The following is a 17,771-nucleotide window of genomic DNA, read 5'->3' as shown; positions in this document are numbered from 1 at the left end:
TAGTTCAGAGAGATGAAGTGGCTCGCCAGGGACCACACGGGAAAGCAGGCAACCTGAAGCTGGCTCTGTCTGGCGTCTAACCAGCTCACAGCTGTAGTGGACACCGTGGTGGCCGCCCAGACCCTCCTTCCGGATCAGGCATTCACAGCCCCAGGTGTTGGTGGCTGATTGCTCTGTAGGTGGAAGAACGCCTTTGCCCCAGGTCCTGACCCTCCCTGAGGACAGCCCTCATCCAATGACGTGTCGGTAGGGGGCATAAAAGCCTTCCCCCTTACCTCAGGGGGATGTCTTTGATGGCCATCCCAGCTCCAGAGCTGCCCATGGGACGGCTGAGGCCCAGCCATGACTGCAGCACAGCTCAACTCCTCCCTCTGCCCAAGCCTGCTCCTCCATCCCTGCTTTCCGAGGGCACCCCACACACCTCCTGCCTGCTAATCTCCACCGCGGAATCTGCTTCCCAGAAACCCGACCTAAGATATCTGCCCTGTCCTTAAGGGCCAGACCGGAGGGCCCCCGGGGGTGACAGTTAAAGCCTGTGAGCAATAGGTCGGACTTGCCTCGTACAAAGATCCTACTGGAGGACAAACTGGAATGGAGAGAGATGGGAGGCCAGGAGGCCCATGAGGAGGCTGGTGAGAGGGGCGGGGCCTGAAATCACAGCGCGGCAGTGATGGCAGGGAGAAAGGTAATTCCAGCAGTGGCCACTGGGTGGAATAAACGGACCATAATTCCAGACTGGCCTACAAGCCCTGAGCCTGGCCCCGGGGTGGGGGTGGCTGGGGGGATGCTGGTGCCCTGGGCTGTCTTCCATCTGGAAGTCACTTGTCAACTCTGGGCCAGCCTGCTGGGGTGCCAGCCCTGGCTCTGCCTGTCACTAGCCGTGTGGCCTGGACAGTATCTTGGTGCCTTACTCTGTCCATTAGAGAAAACTGGGCAAACCCCAGGCCTTCCTCAGGGGGTGCCCGTGGGGAGTCAAGGAGTTAACACAAGTTCATACAGTTCGGACAAGAGCCTGGCACGGCGTGGGCATCACCTTGACCACTCTAGGCTTCCCAAGTACCTGCTGGGTGTCTGGAAAGGACACAGGCCTTGGGTCAGTCACACCTGGCTGCAGCCCTGCGTGTTGGAGGCAAGTCCCTTCACTACTGAGCCCCTGATCTCACATCGGTAGGAGGGCAGTGGTCCTCTGGGCCAGGAAGGATTGTTAGAAGAATTAAGGAACACTTGAAAAGTTCCTGGCACGTGGCGTGAAGTCCACAAACGTCAGCTGCTGCTGCCGTGAGGACGGTGCTGAGTATCTGTGCGAAGCTCAGTGTACTTGGCCATCCCACAGCAGGCAGCTGAGCCTTGGAGGGGCCAAACTCCGCCCATCCTTTGCACTCTGAGTCTGCTCCTCCTCCAGTGTTCTCTCCCTAAATGTCATCGCCATCGCCCAGCTGCCCAAGCCAGAAACAGAAGGAACGCTCACGTCCTCTCTCCTCCGCCCCCGCCACAGGCGGTCACCAAGTCCTGGCCCTCTCCAGCCTCCCCTGACCTCCCCGCAGGCCACCCAGCAGCCCCGATGATTCTGTTTCCTCATTTGAGCCAGCTCAGCCCTTTGTGTGCAGGGGGTGCATCCCATGGACCCCTGGCTGCAGGCCAAAGTCTTTAACCCTAAGAGCAAGGCCAGGCCAGGCCACTGAATCCCCAGGGTGTATCACAGGGCCTGGTATACAGTAGGCACTCAATAAATACTAGCTGGCTGGAGGACGGACGAACGCATGAATGTATGTACGTGCTGGTAGGAATAACACTAACAATGATCGAAAGAGAGCACAGGCACACAGCACCCACTACCTGCCCGGCCCTGTTCCAAGCCCCTACATGGATTAACTCATTTCATGCTCACAACAGCCCTACGTGCTAGCATTTGTTATTTCCCCAGTTTTACAGGGTGGTTACGTAATTCACCCAAGGTCACACAGCAAATGCTCAGCAGAGATTCAAACAGGACTCAGGACCACAAGAGCAGTAACCAATGAGAAAAGCTCCCAGCCCTGCTATGCTCACCCCAGGCACCTTCACACCAAGTCCTAAGGGAAGGCTCGAGGCACAGGGAGTTAAGACTCTTGCCCAAGGTCATACAGCTGTAAATAGGACTTCTTTGTTGATGAATAAACAGACGTCCAGTTGAATAAACAGATGTCCAGTTGACGGTGACTTTGGTTGGGGAGGGCTGCTCTCCTGGAGTCTTATTTCTGGGGGCCCTGATGAACAGAAGTTCTGAGCTTACGAGACTGGGGACCAAGCTATGGCAATGAGGTCACAGGGAAGCCTGCCAGCGAGGTGGGCGTCCGGCCACCAGCTCCTGCCTCCTGTCTCCTCAGGCCCTGGCTTCAGACTCTTGAACCCACCCAGGGCAGAAGCTTTCAACCAGCTGGCTGCCTGTAGGGCAGTGCCTCGGGCCTGCCAGCTGGGTGGGGTGAGGGAGACCGAGCCACCAGAATCCGGGGGGACATCCCGACCTCTGTCTCCCCCAGAGCAGCTCTGCTTTGTCCAGGGCCCTGAGGGCACTTTCAAATGGAAAAAAGGCTCTGCAGTCAAAACAACTTTTGAAAATCAGTGCCTTACAGGATAAACATCCTTGTCAGGCAAAGTGGCCTTTTTGAGTCTCTCCTGGTGACATTCAGGGGCTCAGGAGGGTGAGAGTCTCTGACGCTGTCAGCCAAGTCCAATGTCAAGGCCACCTTGACCGTTTGTGGCCACAGGTCCCTGCTCCACACACCTGCCCTGGACGTGCCCCTAAGCTGGGGGCCTGTTTGTCTTTTTTGGGCATTCGCCCACAGGGCTTCTCATGACTGGAATAAAAAGAAGAAGCACCTATGACAAGCAACGTGTGCAGCGTGTCTGTAACCTTACTACAGACCTGTCAGGTATCATTATCCCCATCCTAGGGAGGGGAAACTGAGCTTCCGAGGAAAGAAATGACTCACCCCAGCACTCAAACCCAGGTTGGTCTGACTCCAAAATATTTTTTCCGCTGCACCCCTGCCTACCACCCCCCACCCCACTGCCTCTTGCCCTCCTCACCTACATTCAAATCCTGCCCACACTCAGGGCCCGGCTGCTCTTCTAAAATGCCCCACACCCAACTCGTTCTTACTCATGTTCCCACCCCAGCCCCCGCTGTTTGTAAATGCCATCAAACACGTTGCCCTTCTCCCATACCCCGCTTCACCCTGCTGACTCCTTCACACTCTTTGGGAATCTGCTTGGGTGTCACCTCTTCTGGGAAGCCCTCCCTGGATGCCTGGCTGGGTCAGGAGCCTCTGGGTCCCTCCTCTGAGTTTTCCCCATCAGCCAATGGCTCTGTCTTGTGGTCATTTGCTTTACTGCATCTCAATGGGACCCTAAGTTGCTGGGAGCAGGGTCCAGGTCCCCTGTGCTCACCACTATATCCCGCGCCAGCGTGGTGCAAGGCACACACTAGGTGCTCAATAAACACCTACTGAATGCGTGGCCTTGTGAGCACAATAGGCAGCCTCCACGTCCACCTCCTGGCAGGTGCTGGGCACAGTGCACGTGAGGCACCGTCCCGGCCGCCTAGCCCTATCCCTGCCTCTCACAGGAAGCCTTCTCCACCTCCTCCACGTCTGTCCAATTCCCACTCCACGTCTCTTTCATTCACTCAACACATCTTCGAGCACCGACTAAGCCAAGGTGGCGTGAGGGAAGCATTTGAAAGCGGAACACGGGAAGGGATGCATCGCCCTTTTTCCCCACTGTGCCCGCCCCGTGGTGCTCACCAGCCACAGGGACACAGCGCACCATCGGCTCCTGCTCCTTGTATGCACCAGGCTGGTTCTGAGGCACCATTGGCTGCCCGCCCGCCCTTGCTCACTCGACCCATGGCCCCTTCCTCAGCCCCAGCCCCGCCGTACCCGGTTGATGAGCTCGCCGACCATGCCCGTCCAGGAGCCGTTGGGCTCGGGCGCCCCGTACAGCCCGTCTTCCACCAACCGCAGGCGGTAGCGGAAGCGCAGCAGCTCGGCCAGCTCCCGCAGCATGTCCACGCAGAAGCCCTCAAAGCGTTCGTTCCCCGACAGGGCCTGGAAGTTGGGCCGGCGCATGACGTACGGGTTCTCCTGGGGAAGCAGGAGAGAAGGGGGGTTGGTGGTCAGAGACTGGGGCATCTGGGGTCTGAGTCGTGGGTCCCAGGGCCCAGGCTGCAGCCAGATCAGGAACCTGCTCGCAGAGTGGAGATGATGGAGTCCTTGCCTTCATCCCCTGCTTACAAATGCTCAGAGTCGGCGGCGGGGGGGCGGGGCATGTAAATTAGGAGGCTGGGAATAACATATACACACTGCTGCATATAAAATAGATAACCAACAAGGGCCTACTGTATGGTGCAGGGAACTCTACTCATATTTTGTAATAACCTATAAGGGAAAAGAATCTGAAAAAGAATATATGTATATATACATACATATATATGTATAACCTGAAACTAACAACACTGTAAATCAACTATACTTCAATTTAAAAAGTAAAACTAAAAATAACTACCAAAACAAAAACAAATACTCAGAGCCAGGGAAAAAGCACAGGGACCCTGCCAGGCCCCAGCAGATTGCAGGAAACTGGTTTGATCTCCACCAGACAACCTCATCTCAAGCTCAAATGGCTACAAGGGAGGCAGGTAACTTGAGTGAATCAGACTGGATGGAGATCGTGCCAAACTTTCAAACTTTTGGCTAAAACCCGCAGTAAGATATATATTTTACTTGTAATCCAAGTCATACACATATGTCTATGTGCTCACAGTTGCACACATGTAACCAGACTTAGTTCCACAAAGCAGTCCTTTCCCTTATGACTATGGCAGAATACCCTGCTATTTTCCGTCCTGCTCTACTTCATTTTTCCACACAACCAATAACGACCCATTAAACTGACTTCATGAGCCACCAAGGGATCAAAGAGAATCTGCCCCACCAGGATTTAGCTCCAGCCCAATGCTGCCACAAGGGAAGCAGGCCTGAGATGCCAGATGGTCCAATGTCAAGAGAATTTGGAAACCCAGGTTGTTTTGTAAAATCTCCTGATTTTAAAGGTTAGCAACAGTTCAAATTCTAATACCAATTTTTTTTTTTAATGCTTTGCAGGCTAAACAAACACCGGACAGTTTGCAATCTCTGGCCTACAGCTGTTTTGCTATGTTGATGCTTATTTCTGAGGGGTTTGAGCAAACCTTACTGACCCTTTTTGTGCCAAATAAGGACAAAAGCAGAGAGAATATTCCAAGTGCTAGTAAGACGAGGCATATGAAGATGATGGTAACAAAAGGGATACTTATCTTACATAGTTATTGTCTAAATGGTTGTTTGTACAGTGTCACTTTGGACTTAGGAATAAAAGGAGTTAGGATTTAGAAATCAGCCAGAAGAGCTTTGGCAATAATATCCATATGGTTACCATGTGGACTGAACACCTGCAAAGTACCAGCCCTTGTGCTGTGTGTGTTCTCTGGATTGTATCAATTTAATTCCTCACAGTGGGAATTCCCTGGCGGTCCAGGGGTTAGGACTCCATGCTTTCACTGCCGAGGGCGCAGGTTCAATCCCTGGTCGGGGAACTAAGATCCCGCAAGCTGTGTGGCGCGGCCATTAAAAAAAAAAAAAAAAAATTCCTCACAGTGACCTTACACGGGAGGTATCCTTAGACTCACTTTACACATGTGGAAACTGAGGCTCACAGAGGTCAAGTGACCTCTGCCACCTCTCATTCATTCAGCACATAATTACTGAGCTCCGAGGTAGATGCCCAGTATTTTGCAGCTCCTCCCGTCAAGAGATAGAGCGGATTTCTCCACTCCTTGGGTCTGAGCGGCCCTTGAGACTTGCTTTGGACAACAGAATGCGTTGGAAGTAGTGCTGTGTGACTTTCAGAGCCTGGGCCCTCAGAGAGATCTCTTGGGACCCCAGTGTAAGGAAGCCCGGGCCAGGGACTTCCTCGGTAGTCCAGTGGTTAAGAATCCGCCTTCCAATGCAGGGGACGTGGGTTTGATCCCTGGTCAGGGAACTAAGATCCCACATGCCGCGGGGCAACTAAGCCCACGCACTGCAACTACTGAGCCTGCACACTCTGGAGCCCACGTGCCACAACAAAAGATCCCGCGTGCTGCAACTAAGACCTGACGCAGCCAAATAAATAAATAATTAAAAAAAAAAATAAGGAAGCCCAGGCCAGCCTGCTGAAGGATGAGGGAGAATGGGTGAACCGAGACGTGCCGGCCAACAGCCCAGCCTAGACACCAGCTGAACACAACCACAGTGAGCTCAGCAGAACTGCTTAGTTGGCCCACAGAATTGTGAGAAATAATAATCGTTATTGTTGGAAGCCTCCAGGTTTTGGGGCGGTTTGTTATACAGCGATAGGTACTATAAGGTACCTATAGACTAGATACCAGGACCCCAACAAAGTCCCAGAGCTGAGGGGAGATGGGATGGAGGGAAGTCAGTGCTTTTCTCTCTCTCCCAAGCCACATTTTCAAATCCAAAACTGTGGAACCGGGAGTAGGAATGAGATAATACTAATAATAGCAGCAGCAGCTAGCATTTCTTGTGGGCTTGCTGTGTGACAGCTATTCTGTCAGCGTAGGAGGTCAGTATTATTACCTCTATTTGAGAGATGAGGACACAGGTCCCGAGAAGTGAAGTAGTGAGTGGCTGAGATGGACAAGTCAGGCTGAGTCCAAAGCTCTGCTCTTAAGCCCTATGCCAGACTAAACAAGAGCGGACCTGGGAGAAGCTAGACACAGAGACGGGGGTGTCTGGCCGGGTATCAAAGCTAGAGAATCAGAAATCAGGAATTCTCTAGACAAACACCCAGTGTTAGAGCTGGCAGGCGCTCATACAGTCCTCTTGATGTACACAGGAGGAAACCGAAGTTCAGAGAGGTCAGGTGTCTTGCCCAAGGTCACACAGCTGAAGCAGGGCAGTAGGAAGGGGAGATTGGGCAGAGCTGGGATTCAAAACTCAGTTGCTGTGCTCTCCAAAGTCTTTGTTCCTTCCACCAGGCCAAGCTGATCTTCAAATTCAAGACTGAGGCACCTGGGTTGTGGATTTGGGTTCGAGGCCTCAGGATCGGGTGGGAGCTGATAGAGCCAAAAACAGGGACTGAGGCCTGTGAACAGAACTCAAGGTCAGAAAACAGTGATCTAGCACTCAACCTGCAGTCCCAGACCATCAGATCCAAGGGTTTTAAGAAGCCTCTAATCCAAGGTTTTCAGATTTCTTCAAAAAGAATCTTCTGCAGAAGCCCAGCATTACAGACGGACAGTGGGATGTTGCTAAGTCTGATCCTAAGAACTCATCCTACGAATGGCTATGCACCTGTACACAAAAATGTAGGTCCAGGAGAGTCATGGCAGCATTTCTTGTATCAGGAACAAAGACTGAAACAGCCTAATTTGGAACAGGTTAAAAAGATTATTGATGTCATCAAAGAATCCCAGGCAACTACTAAAATAACAAGTTCTATAAGATATATTCAGAGGAAAAAAACAAGCTACAGAACAACGTGTACAATATGCTATCCTTTGTGAAGGAAAAAGTGGGTATGGGCTTGTACATGCTCAGACATATCTGGGAGGATGGGGAAAAAAATGGGGGACGGGAGAGGGAAGGGGATGGATTTTTTCACTCCTCCCCTCCCCACACGCTTTGAATTCTATTTAATGTAGAATTAAACTGAATGCTACTTACTTCTATTTAATTAACTTCTGTCCCACCCCCAGTTTAAAATTTTAATATTAAAATATTTTTTAAATTTTAGGGATGATATTTAAATGCATATGGAAATGTAGAAGATCAAAAGAACCAAAGCAATCCTAAAGAAGAACATGAAAACTGGAGGATTTACCCTACTGGGTATTAAGACAATTTAAAACTGTGGTGTTTAAGACAATGTGGTATTAGAGCAAAGACAGACAAACAGACAATAGAATGGAGAGTTTGGAAACCCACACATAAATGGATACTTGATTTATGACAAGGGTAAAACTGTGCTGAAGGGGGAAAGAATGAACATTTTAATAAATGGTGCCATTCAATAAAACATCCATATGGAAAATATGTATTCTGATCCCCCCTACCTCACACAATACATAAAAATCAATTCTAGGTGGATTGTAGATCTAAATGTAAAAGGCAAAATTATTATGTTTTCAAGAAACATATAGGAGACTAGCTTTATGAACTTGGGGTAGGCAGAGAATTCTTTTTTTTGGCCGTGCTGTGTGGCATGTTGGATCTTAGTTCCCCGACCAGGGATTGAACCCATGCCCTCTGCCGTGGAAACGCAGGGTCTTAACCACAGGACCGCCAGGGAAATCCCAAGAATTCTTAAATTCTAAAAGCATTAACTGGACTTCTCTGGTGGTGCAGTGGTTAAGAATCCACCTGCCAATGCAAGGGACATGGGTTCGAGCCCTGGTCTGGGAAGATCCCACATGTCGTGGAGCAACTAAGCCCGTGCGCCACAACTACTGAGCCCACTCACCACAACTACTGAAGCCCACACACTCTAGGGCTCGTGCTCTGCAACAAGAGAAGCCACCACAATGAGAAGCCCACACACTGCAACGAAGAGTAGCCCCCGCTCGCCACAACTAGAGAAAGCCCGCGCACAGCAATGAAGACCCAACGCAGACAAAAATAAATAAGTAAGTAAGTAAATAAATAAATAAATAAATAAAAGCATTAACCATAAAGCCGGGAGAAAAGGATAAAATGGACTTTAGGAAAATTAAAAATCTTTTCATCAAAAGATACCACTGGGGGGACTTCCCTGGTGGTCCAGTGACTAAGACTCTGCGCTCCCAATGCAGGGGGCCCGGGTTCAATCCCTGGTCAGGGAACTAGATCCCGCATGCTGCAAATAAAGAGTTCACAAGCTGCAACTAAAGATCCCGCACGCCGCAATGAAGATCCTGCACTCAGCAACGAAGATCCCGCATGCCGCAACTAAGACCTGGCGCAGCCAAATAAATAAATAAGCCAAATAAATAAATAAATATTAAAAAAAAAAAAGATACCATTGGGGGTAATTCTCTGGCCATCCAGTGGTTAAGACTCCTCACTTTCACTGCTGAGGGCCCAGGTTCAATCCCTGGTTGGGGAACTAAGATCCCACAAGCTGCACGGCACAGCCAAAAAAAATACCACCAAGAGTGAAAAGGCAAGCCACAAAGTGGGAGAAGTTCTCTGCAATGCATATCCCAACAAAGAACTTATATCCAGAACATATGAATAGATTACAAATCAATAAAAAGATCACATATTCCAATTTTCTAAAAATAGAGAAAGATTTGAGCAGGGACTTCCCAAAAGAAGGTTCCAAATAGGCACTAAATGAAAAAGTGGTCACCTTCCATGGTCGTTAAGGAAATGTAAGTTAAAACTACAATAGAGGTGGCACCTTCCTATACTCAGCACCGGCAAAACTGAGGAGCAACTGGAATTCTCCTTCACACACTGCCGGTGGGAATGGGGAGTAGTACCGCCACTTTGGAAAATGCTTTGGCAGTATCTACCGAGGCTGGAAAACTCCAGCAATTCCACTCCTGTAAATACACTCAACAGAAATGCCTATACATGTTCACCGAAAGGCGTGTGGTAGGGTGTTCACAGCAGGACTATTCACGATAGCAAAAGAACTAGACACAACTCCAATGTGCATCAATTTGGTGGGTAAGTTAATCGTGGTTCCTTCATATAACAGGACATATAACGAGACTAAACTATTTGTAGCAACGTGGGTGAATCTCACAAACACGTGTTGTGCCCAAGAAGGCAGACGAGAGAGAGAACATAGAATATGATGCCATTTATGTGAAGTTCAAAGCAGGCAAAGCTAACCTGGGGGGCGGTTAGAGACCAGAAGGGGCATATGGAGAGCTGGGGGTGGGAGAGCCGGTCCCACAGGTGTGTTCAGTTATTGAAAATTCAGTGAGTGGTACACTTAATGATTTGTGCAAGTTTCTGTATGCATGTTGCACTTCTATAAAAATCCCTTGAAACTAAGAAATGTTCAAGTAGGGTGGGTTCTAGAACATTCCTCACAAGCTGCTTGCCTGGACCCTTTTATGAAGCCAGGACCCAATTCCATATCCAATACTTCCTGGAGGGCAGTTTAAAGGACCCCGATCTAGTTTACCCCCTTCAGTTTATTATGAATATTTTAGTTCCCTCGTTTTACAGGAGGAAGCTGAGGACAGACAGAAGAGACCCATCCAGGTCACAAAGTGTACGGACGGCAGGGCCAGGCTTAGAACGCAGAAGCGAGGGCTTGGAAAGAAGCAGAAATTGACGTGGTGTGGCGCAAGGTAGAAGCACGTGGGCTCTGCCATCCTCTAGTTGCGCGATTCACGTCACCTAACCCTCCTGCGCCTTAGTTTTGTCTGAAAATCGGAGTTCACAACGGTACCTGCCTCAGGGCTGCCATGAACGCCGAGTAACACCAGCAAAGAGCTCAGCATACAGCTCAAAGACTCTGGCCACGATGATTGCTATTCCTTACTTTTTTTGGCCCAACTACGTGGCTTGTGGGATCTTAGTTCCCCGACCGGGGATTGAACCCCGGCCCTTCGCCGTGAAAGCGCAGAGTCCTAACCACTGGACGGCCAGGGAATTCCCGACTGTTATTCTTACTGATGATGCCAGATGGGGAGAGAAAAGGGATTCACATGTGCTCAGCACATCTTCCTAGCAGGACACTGCCAAGGGGGCCTGCTGATCTCATGCCATCCTCCCACAGCCCTTCAAGGTGGGACTATTAGACCCATTTTACAGATGAAGGTATGGAGCCTAGAGAGTTGGATGACCTGAGGTCCAGGCAAAGCCAGGAATGCAAGTGAGGTCTGTCTGACCCCAGAGGCACCGAAGAGCAGGATGAGATGTCACAGCTTGATGAAGGGAGAACCTCCCTGGGAGGGGGCGGGGCCTGGGGCTGGGGGAAGGGCCCTGCAAAGCCTCATCCCCTGGGGCCTCTCCTGCACCCCCAGCTTCCCTGAGGGACCTCTCTCGGTCTTGGCACCAGCCCGCCCTCTCTCAGCTCCAGATGTGTGGGCACCACCCCAGGGACAGCCCCAGCCTCCACCCCACCGAGGACCTCCTCCTGCTCCCTCCCCCAGCCCAGCCCATCAACATCCCACATCAGATCCCCTCCCTGCCCACGGCCCCAGACAGCTCAGGCCTCACCCTCCCCAACCTGGGGCGTCTCTCTCTCCTGCAGCCTCCCTCAGGGCCCAGCTGTTCTGACACCCAGATCTGGCCCTGCCCCTTCCTGCTTAATGGTTTCTAACGACCAGGATAAGCATAACTAAGTTCTCCAGAGACCCTTCCCCACCTCTGTCACAGCACTCACCACCCCTCCATGTTTGTTAGGCGCCAGGCACCACCCCAGGCCCGAGGGACAGAGCAGGGAATAAGACAAGTCCTGAGAGCTTCTTGTCCCCGGTGCCCAGGTTGACTCACGTCTGAATCCCCAAGTGCCTGGAGCAGGCCCAGCCCAGAAACACAAGTCTGAAAATGTTAGTGAACGAACGGGCAGGTCCGGCTGTGCACACTGAGGCCGCTGCCTCCGCATCCGATCTGGCAAACGCTTCCTGAGGCCCCTGCTCCTGTGGTTCCCACTGCCTGGAAGGCCAGGCCCCTCCTTCTCTGTGCACCCAACTCCTACACAGCTTCTAAAGCCCCGTCTAACACCACCTCCTCTGTGAAGCCTTCTTCAGGCCTTTGAAGGCTGAGGCAGCCCCTCCTTTCTGTGGGGGTCCCTTATTACCCTGTGTGGAAATGATTGTGTCCAGGTCTGTCTCCATCAGACTGGGATCCCCCCCCCTCCAGGGCCACTCAAGGACAGGGAGACCACGGGACCACCTGGGACTCATTCCTCCAGAATTTGTGTGAGGTCTGGCGCAGGGCAGCTTCAGTAAATATTTGTGGAATGAATGAGCAAATGAATGACTCCATCAAGAGAAGAATGAAGGTCAGGAAGAGGGCAACACTGGCTCAGGGGCCCTGGGGAGAACGGGAGACAAGTGTGGGAAAAGACTGGAAGCCCCCCCCCACCGGCGTCACAGCTCTGCTCTCCTGATATCCGCTCCCTGACCTCTGCCCCTGCTCCCCACCGAGAACCCCAGGAAGCCCCCTGACCTCTGCCCCTGCTCCCCACGGAGAACCCCAGGAAGCCTCTGGGGTTGACTCCACTCCCGCACGTGCAGAGGTGCTCCCTCTCCCAGCCAGCCTGGCCTGGTCCTCAGGGCCCCTGAGTGAGGCTGTTACGAAGTGCTTGGTTTCCCGTCTGTAACCCATCTGGCCCTCCCCAGGGGGAGATCCACATTAGGTCAGGAGCTCCCTAGGGACAGAGGAAATAGCTCTGTGACAGCGCTGCTTTAGGGGGCCTCCGACGTCCTGCGGAACCTGTGTAATCCTCTCAACCTCAGCATCCACAGCTATCAGCCAGCCCACCTCACAGTTACCGAGGGGCTTCCCCCAGACAACGGATGCCAGCGGGCCAGGGACCCAGCTGCCTCGAAGCCCAGCTGCTCGAGGAAGCCTCCTGCTCCCCAGGTCCCGTGCGTCTCCCCTCCCTGACCTGCTGGCAGGAAGCAGCAGGGTGCAGGGGAGAGGCAGGGGCTCCGAGCATGTCACTTGGCTCCAGCAGGGACTCGCCCTGTGACCTGTTTCCTTACCTTCAAAAGGAGGAAGATAGGACAAACCTCACCGACTAGCTGAGAGGTTTAATGAGTGACACCTGCAAGGGCCTAGCACAGTGCCTGGTGCAGAACAGGTGCTCCATATATCCTCGCTGACACACGAAGGCGCCTCGGTCTCTGGTCTGGTAAAATGCAGGAGTGACACCCCAGGGGCTACAGGACCATCTCCACGGCTGGTGCTCAGGAAGGGGAGGACTGGACATTCAGAGCACAGTGGTTAAGACTTGGGCTCTGGAGACTCAGAGACGCGGCATCCATCCTGGCTATGCCTTATAAGAGACATGGCATTCGTCCTGGCTATGTCTTATACTTGCTGTGTGACCTGGGCAAGTCGCTTCACCTCTCTGAGCCTCTTCAAGGTGGATATTAAATAAGTTGGCATGTGTCAACACACTCGGTGGGCAAATGTGACAAAACGACTGCTCTAGCAATGGTGATTTACAAGGGCCTACCCTGGGCCAGGCGCCACGAGAGGCGCCCCGCCTGTACCGCCTCGTGGAATCTTCATGATGCCAGTCGTTCCCATCTCTGTCGTGCATCGGCAGGCTGGCAGCACCCAGGGCTGGACCTGGCTCTGATGGCAGAGTCTGTGCCCACCGCTGCTCCAGCAGCAATTAGGTTGGTGACGTCGCGGCCACAATCAGGAGTTGTTGGGTGCCTGGGTCACATCCCCACTGGCCTGTGTGCCGTGCCAGCCCAGGCATCCCTCCTCCTCACTAGGACTGGCCTGGGGCACCACTCAGGAAAGGCACCTTCATCTACCGCCTGTCCCCACAAGGGCCACTCACCAGGATGGTCGTAACCACCAGCGTCTTATTGGCCAGTGTCTGCGACAGGTTGATGTCCAGGGTGGTGGCGTTCATCGCCAGGGTCCGGTTGGAGTACCACACCCCGATCTGAGGCAGAGAGGGCACGGTCAGCACAGGCCCTGCCTGAGGAGGCCTCAGCCCTCTGGGCCCCGCCCCGCCCTGCCCCGGCCCCCAGCCCCATCCAGGCTCTGGCATCGTCCCAGGGAATGCTCACCTCACGGTGGCCCTGCCGAGACTTCTCCAGGATGCGCAGGGTGTAGTTGGTCCTCTGCCCTTTGCTGTTGAACTCGACCCGCCCAGTCAGCCCGTCATACTCTACCTAGCAGGGCGGGAGGAGGGCAGAGGGAAGGGTGGCAGGGGCCCAGAGGGGAAGAGACAGAGATGGAGGAGACGAGAGAGAGGGAGAGGGACCAGGAAGGACCACAGTTAAACGAGTAAGACAACGTGCCAGCAAACGAGAAGAGATGGAACAAAGAAGCAGGGCAAGAGAAGCGCAGACAGGTAGAGGAAGGCCGGGAGAGGACAGACAGACGGGAGAGTGAGGCCCAGGGAGAGCAGGAGGTGGGGGCCGGGGTTGGAGGTGGGGGGACAAGGCAGGGGGCCCGCAGGGTGGACACAGTGAGCACCGCCCCCCCGGAGGCAGGCTGCCACGCCCCCTCAGCCCTCCCCGCTCCCGGCTCACCATGCGCAGGTAGTTCATGAGGCTGGTCCCATGGGGCCAAATGTTGGCCGACGTACAGGCCAGCGGCTTCACACCGATCTCCTGGCTGCGGTTCAGCTCCCGGACGGCGCTCACCACCACGTGCACGGCGTCGAACATCAGGGCAGCTGACAGCTGGGGTGTGGGGTTTTGGTGGGGCCAGAGATGGGGAGGGATGGAAAAGATGCAGTTCAGCCAGGGGAGCCCCAAAGCCCCGTGGTGCTACCCCCAAGCCCTGAGACAACTCTCCTCTCTCCAGGAACATAAAACCACGCAGGTCAGGAGCGAGGAGGGTCTTCCAGGGGATCGGAGATGACAGTGGGAAAGACGTGCATGCTGCCCACGTCGCCAGGGGGGCAGCTCTTCCTGACCGCGTGCGGCCCTTGTCTGTTTGGGGAAGGGCACGTCTGAGAGGGTTTGCCGGGACGGCCAGCTGTCACCCTCAGGGGGGATGTTGGTGGGCGCAGGAATCCGCGTGTCTTTGGCTGATGTAGGGTCATGGAGGGTGGGCGGAGACAGTCACAGCCCCTGTCTGAGTGTGTCTGGGGACACATTTATGTCGGTGGGGCTGGACAAACGTGCCTATTTGTCTATATACAGGGTGGGCCTGATGTGCAGGAAGCAGGAGAGCGTAACGGTTACGAGTCCAGGGCTTGGGAGGCTCTGAGCTGGAGGCCCGGCCCTTCTATTTCCTGTAGAGAGCCAAGTCCACACCTCTCTCGGAATCTCAGTTTCCTCCCTTGTAAAGGAAGGGTGATCGTTATCTCTGCCTCCGAGTGCTTATGTGGGGCTCAAGCGAGACAACGCATGCAAAGTGCTCAAAATAGCGCCTGGCACACAGTGAGGGCTCGACACAAACTGGCCACCGAGCGGTGACGGCCAACATGGGACGTGTGTCTGGGAGAGCGTGTCTTGGCTGGGTGGGGTGAAGGTCTGAATATCCGTGTTGGGTAGGTAGGTGCGGGGTGCGGATGGATGCTCCCCTGTCTGTGTACGTGTGTGATGGCCCTGCACGCACGTGTCTGACTGAAAGGCTCAGTGTCTGTGTGAGTTTCTGTGCACGTAGGAGTGTCTTGGTATCTTGGTGTATGGCTAGATGTTTGTGAACAAATACACATAAATATGCATCTTTTGTATGTTTGCATTTATTCAACATATATTATCGGATACCTACCCTGAGCAGGTGGTTTTAGATGCTGGGGATACAATGGTGAACAAAACAGAAACGCCCGCCCTCATGGAACTTACAACCTAAATATCTGTACATACCTCTAAGCAAAACATAGAGCAAGCCACATGGTGATTAGATAAGCAAAGATAGATGTTATGGAGAAAAATCTGGCAGGGAAGGCGGCTAAATAGTGGGTAGTTTGCCATTTTGTAAACAGGGGGATATTTGAGCAGTAACTTGGAGAGGAGGGAGCGAATTGCTAGTTCCCTGGGGAAGTGCACGCAAAGCAGCAGGAAGAGCAAGTGCAAAGGCCCTGAGGTGCGCATGTGCTGGGGCAGCAGAGGCACCTGGAGGAGACCCAAGTGGCTGGAGCGGCTTGGGAGGTGGAGAGGAAGAAAGGGGTCAGACTTAGCTCAGGGCCACGCTGCGAGGCCTCGTGGATGTTCTCAGACAGCGAGTGGGGCACCGGAGGGTTCTGAGCACAACCGGCCAAGGCCTGAAGGGGCCCCGGAAGTGTCTGTGTGCCCGTGTGCCGGGGGAAAGGGTGTGAGCTCACCGCGGGGCCGGGGTAGGTGCTGGCTTCACAGTTCTCCCTCCAGGACATGTTGAGGCTGCGCACAAACTCAGGATAGAAGGGGTGAGAGGTGTTGAACATGGAGAAGCCCAGGATGTTGGAGGAGTCCTCCACGATCCCGTCCAGGTGCAGGATGGGGAAGTCCTGGGACCGAGAAGAGGGGGTGAGGGAGGGGCTCGGCCCGCGTCAGGGCAGACGCTGCAGAGGGAGATGGGGGCTTCGGGGGCTGCAGGGGGCACGCACCATGGTGGTGAGGATGTACTTGTAAAACGCTGAGGTCATTCCCAGCTCCGAGGCCTGGAGAACACAGGAGGCAGACACGGGGAGAAGACGAGAGAGCAAGAGAGATTTAGAGACAGGCCTTGCAAGGAGACACCCCATGAGGAACAGTAAGAGACACCCAGAGACAGAGAGAGACAAGGAAAAGGAGACCAGTGGGGGCAGAGGGAGACCTTGGTCGCGCATGTCCCGCAGGGTGACTAGTGCCCCAGGGGGGATGAAGATTTTGTTGGAGGAGAGAATGACACTCTCAAGTGCCCGCCTCCCTCTTTAGGTCACTTAGAAGACTACCTTCTGGAGACAGGCAAAGGGACACCTCAGAAACAGGGCGGGGGAGGGTAATCTTAACCTTAACCTTAACCCCCAGGTTGCCCCAAAGCCAAGTCTGGGCTGCTAATGTGTAGGGCTCAGCCTGGTCACAGGTCAGAAAAACTACCCCCTGCAATCTTTAAAAGCACTTTGCAATGAAAGGCATCCAATTTAAATCTCAAGATTCGGGAATTCCCTGGCGGTCCAGTGGTTGGGACTCCACGCTTCCACTGCAGGGGGCACGGGTTCAATCTCTGGTCAGGGAACTAAGATCTCGCAAGCCATGCAGCGCGGCCAAAAAAATAATAATAATAATAAATAAATAAAAATAAATAAATCTCAAGATTCGTGTTGTGAGGCCCCTTTCTCACAGTCCTCAAGGGAAACAAAGCTAGAAGACGTCTCCATGCTAGGAGTGCCCAGTTCTGTCCCGCTACCATCATTAGAACATGAAATGGCACCAGATTGCATTGCCTGTGTGGCAGGAGCTGTTATCACATGGGTTACAGCCCATTCCAGGACAGAAAAATGCAGGCTCGAGAGGAAAGTGACCACCGGTCACTTGGCTCGCACAAGAGGGGCTGGGACCCCGGCCCAGGCCTGCATTGTCTGCCTCAAGAGCCAGAAATCTTTTCTCTAAGCCTCAAGAGCCCTGTGGATTCTGTCCACACTCCTTCCTGTTAGCTACGATCGGCAATGATATATGGTTTTAATTTTTTAAAAACTGGAGAAAAATAGATAATACAGATTAGATTATGAGGAAAAATTAAGAGCAGGGAGCAATGAATGATTAGTGAATGTGGGTCACCATTGGATGGCATGCGGAGGGCCCATGGGGAAAGGTCCTGCGCTGGCCCTTCCTGGGTGGTGCCCTTGAGCCAGTCCATTCCCCGCCGGCCCAGAACCCCTGCTTCTTCATCCAAAAAATGGTATCATACCTGCCCTGGCCTGCAGGTTGGTGTGAGAGCCAAATTACCTTTTTTTTTTTTTTTTTTTTGGCCACACTGCACAGCTTGTGGGCTCCTAGTTCCCCGACCAGGGATAGGACCAGGGCCCCCTGCAATGGAAGCGCGGAGTCCTAACCACTGGACCGCCAGGGAAGTCCCGAGAGCCAAATTAAAGAAGGTGCGCAAACACCCCGACACAGAGCAGGAGAGGCACTCAGTAAAGAT

The 17,771-nt window shown here is 53.2% G+C and overlaps 1 protein-coding gene across 1 annotated transcript in view; it reads right to left on the bottom strand.

Moving 5' to 3' along the window:
- GRIK5 (glutamate ionotropic receptor kainate type subunit 5) overlaps window positions 1-17,771 on the bottom strand; it is a 46,004-nt gene that overhangs the window by 21,756 nt on the left and 6,477 nt on the right. Inside the window, exons 6-11 of the mRNA XM_068527425.1 lie at window positions 16,255-16,308; window positions 15,994-16,155; window positions 14,249-14,401; window positions 13,781-13,885; window positions 13,546-13,653; window positions 3,921-4,124 (exon numbers count right to left, since the gene is read on the bottom strand). Of these exons, the coding sequence (XP_068383526.1) occupies window positions 3,921-4,124; window positions 13,546-13,653; window positions 13,781-13,885; window positions 14,249-14,401; window positions 15,994-16,155; window positions 16,255-16,308 (786 nt within the window). The remainder of the gene's footprint in view (window positions 1-3,920; window positions 4,125-13,545; window positions 13,654-13,780; window positions 13,886-14,248; window positions 14,402-15,993; window positions 16,156-16,254; window positions 16,309-17,771) is intronic.

This window comes from Eschrichtius robustus, chromosome 19 (assembly GCF_028021215.1).
Source record: "Eschrichtius robustus isolate mEscRob2 chromosome 19, mEscRob2.pri, whole genome shotgun sequence".
Taxonomy (NCBI): domain Eukaryota; kingdom Metazoa; phylum Chordata; class Mammalia; order Artiodactyla; family Eschrichtiidae; genus Eschrichtius; species Eschrichtius robustus.
The sequence above is the reverse complement of the archived record's forward strand: the minus strand, read 5'-3'. Positions and strand labels throughout refer to the sequence as shown.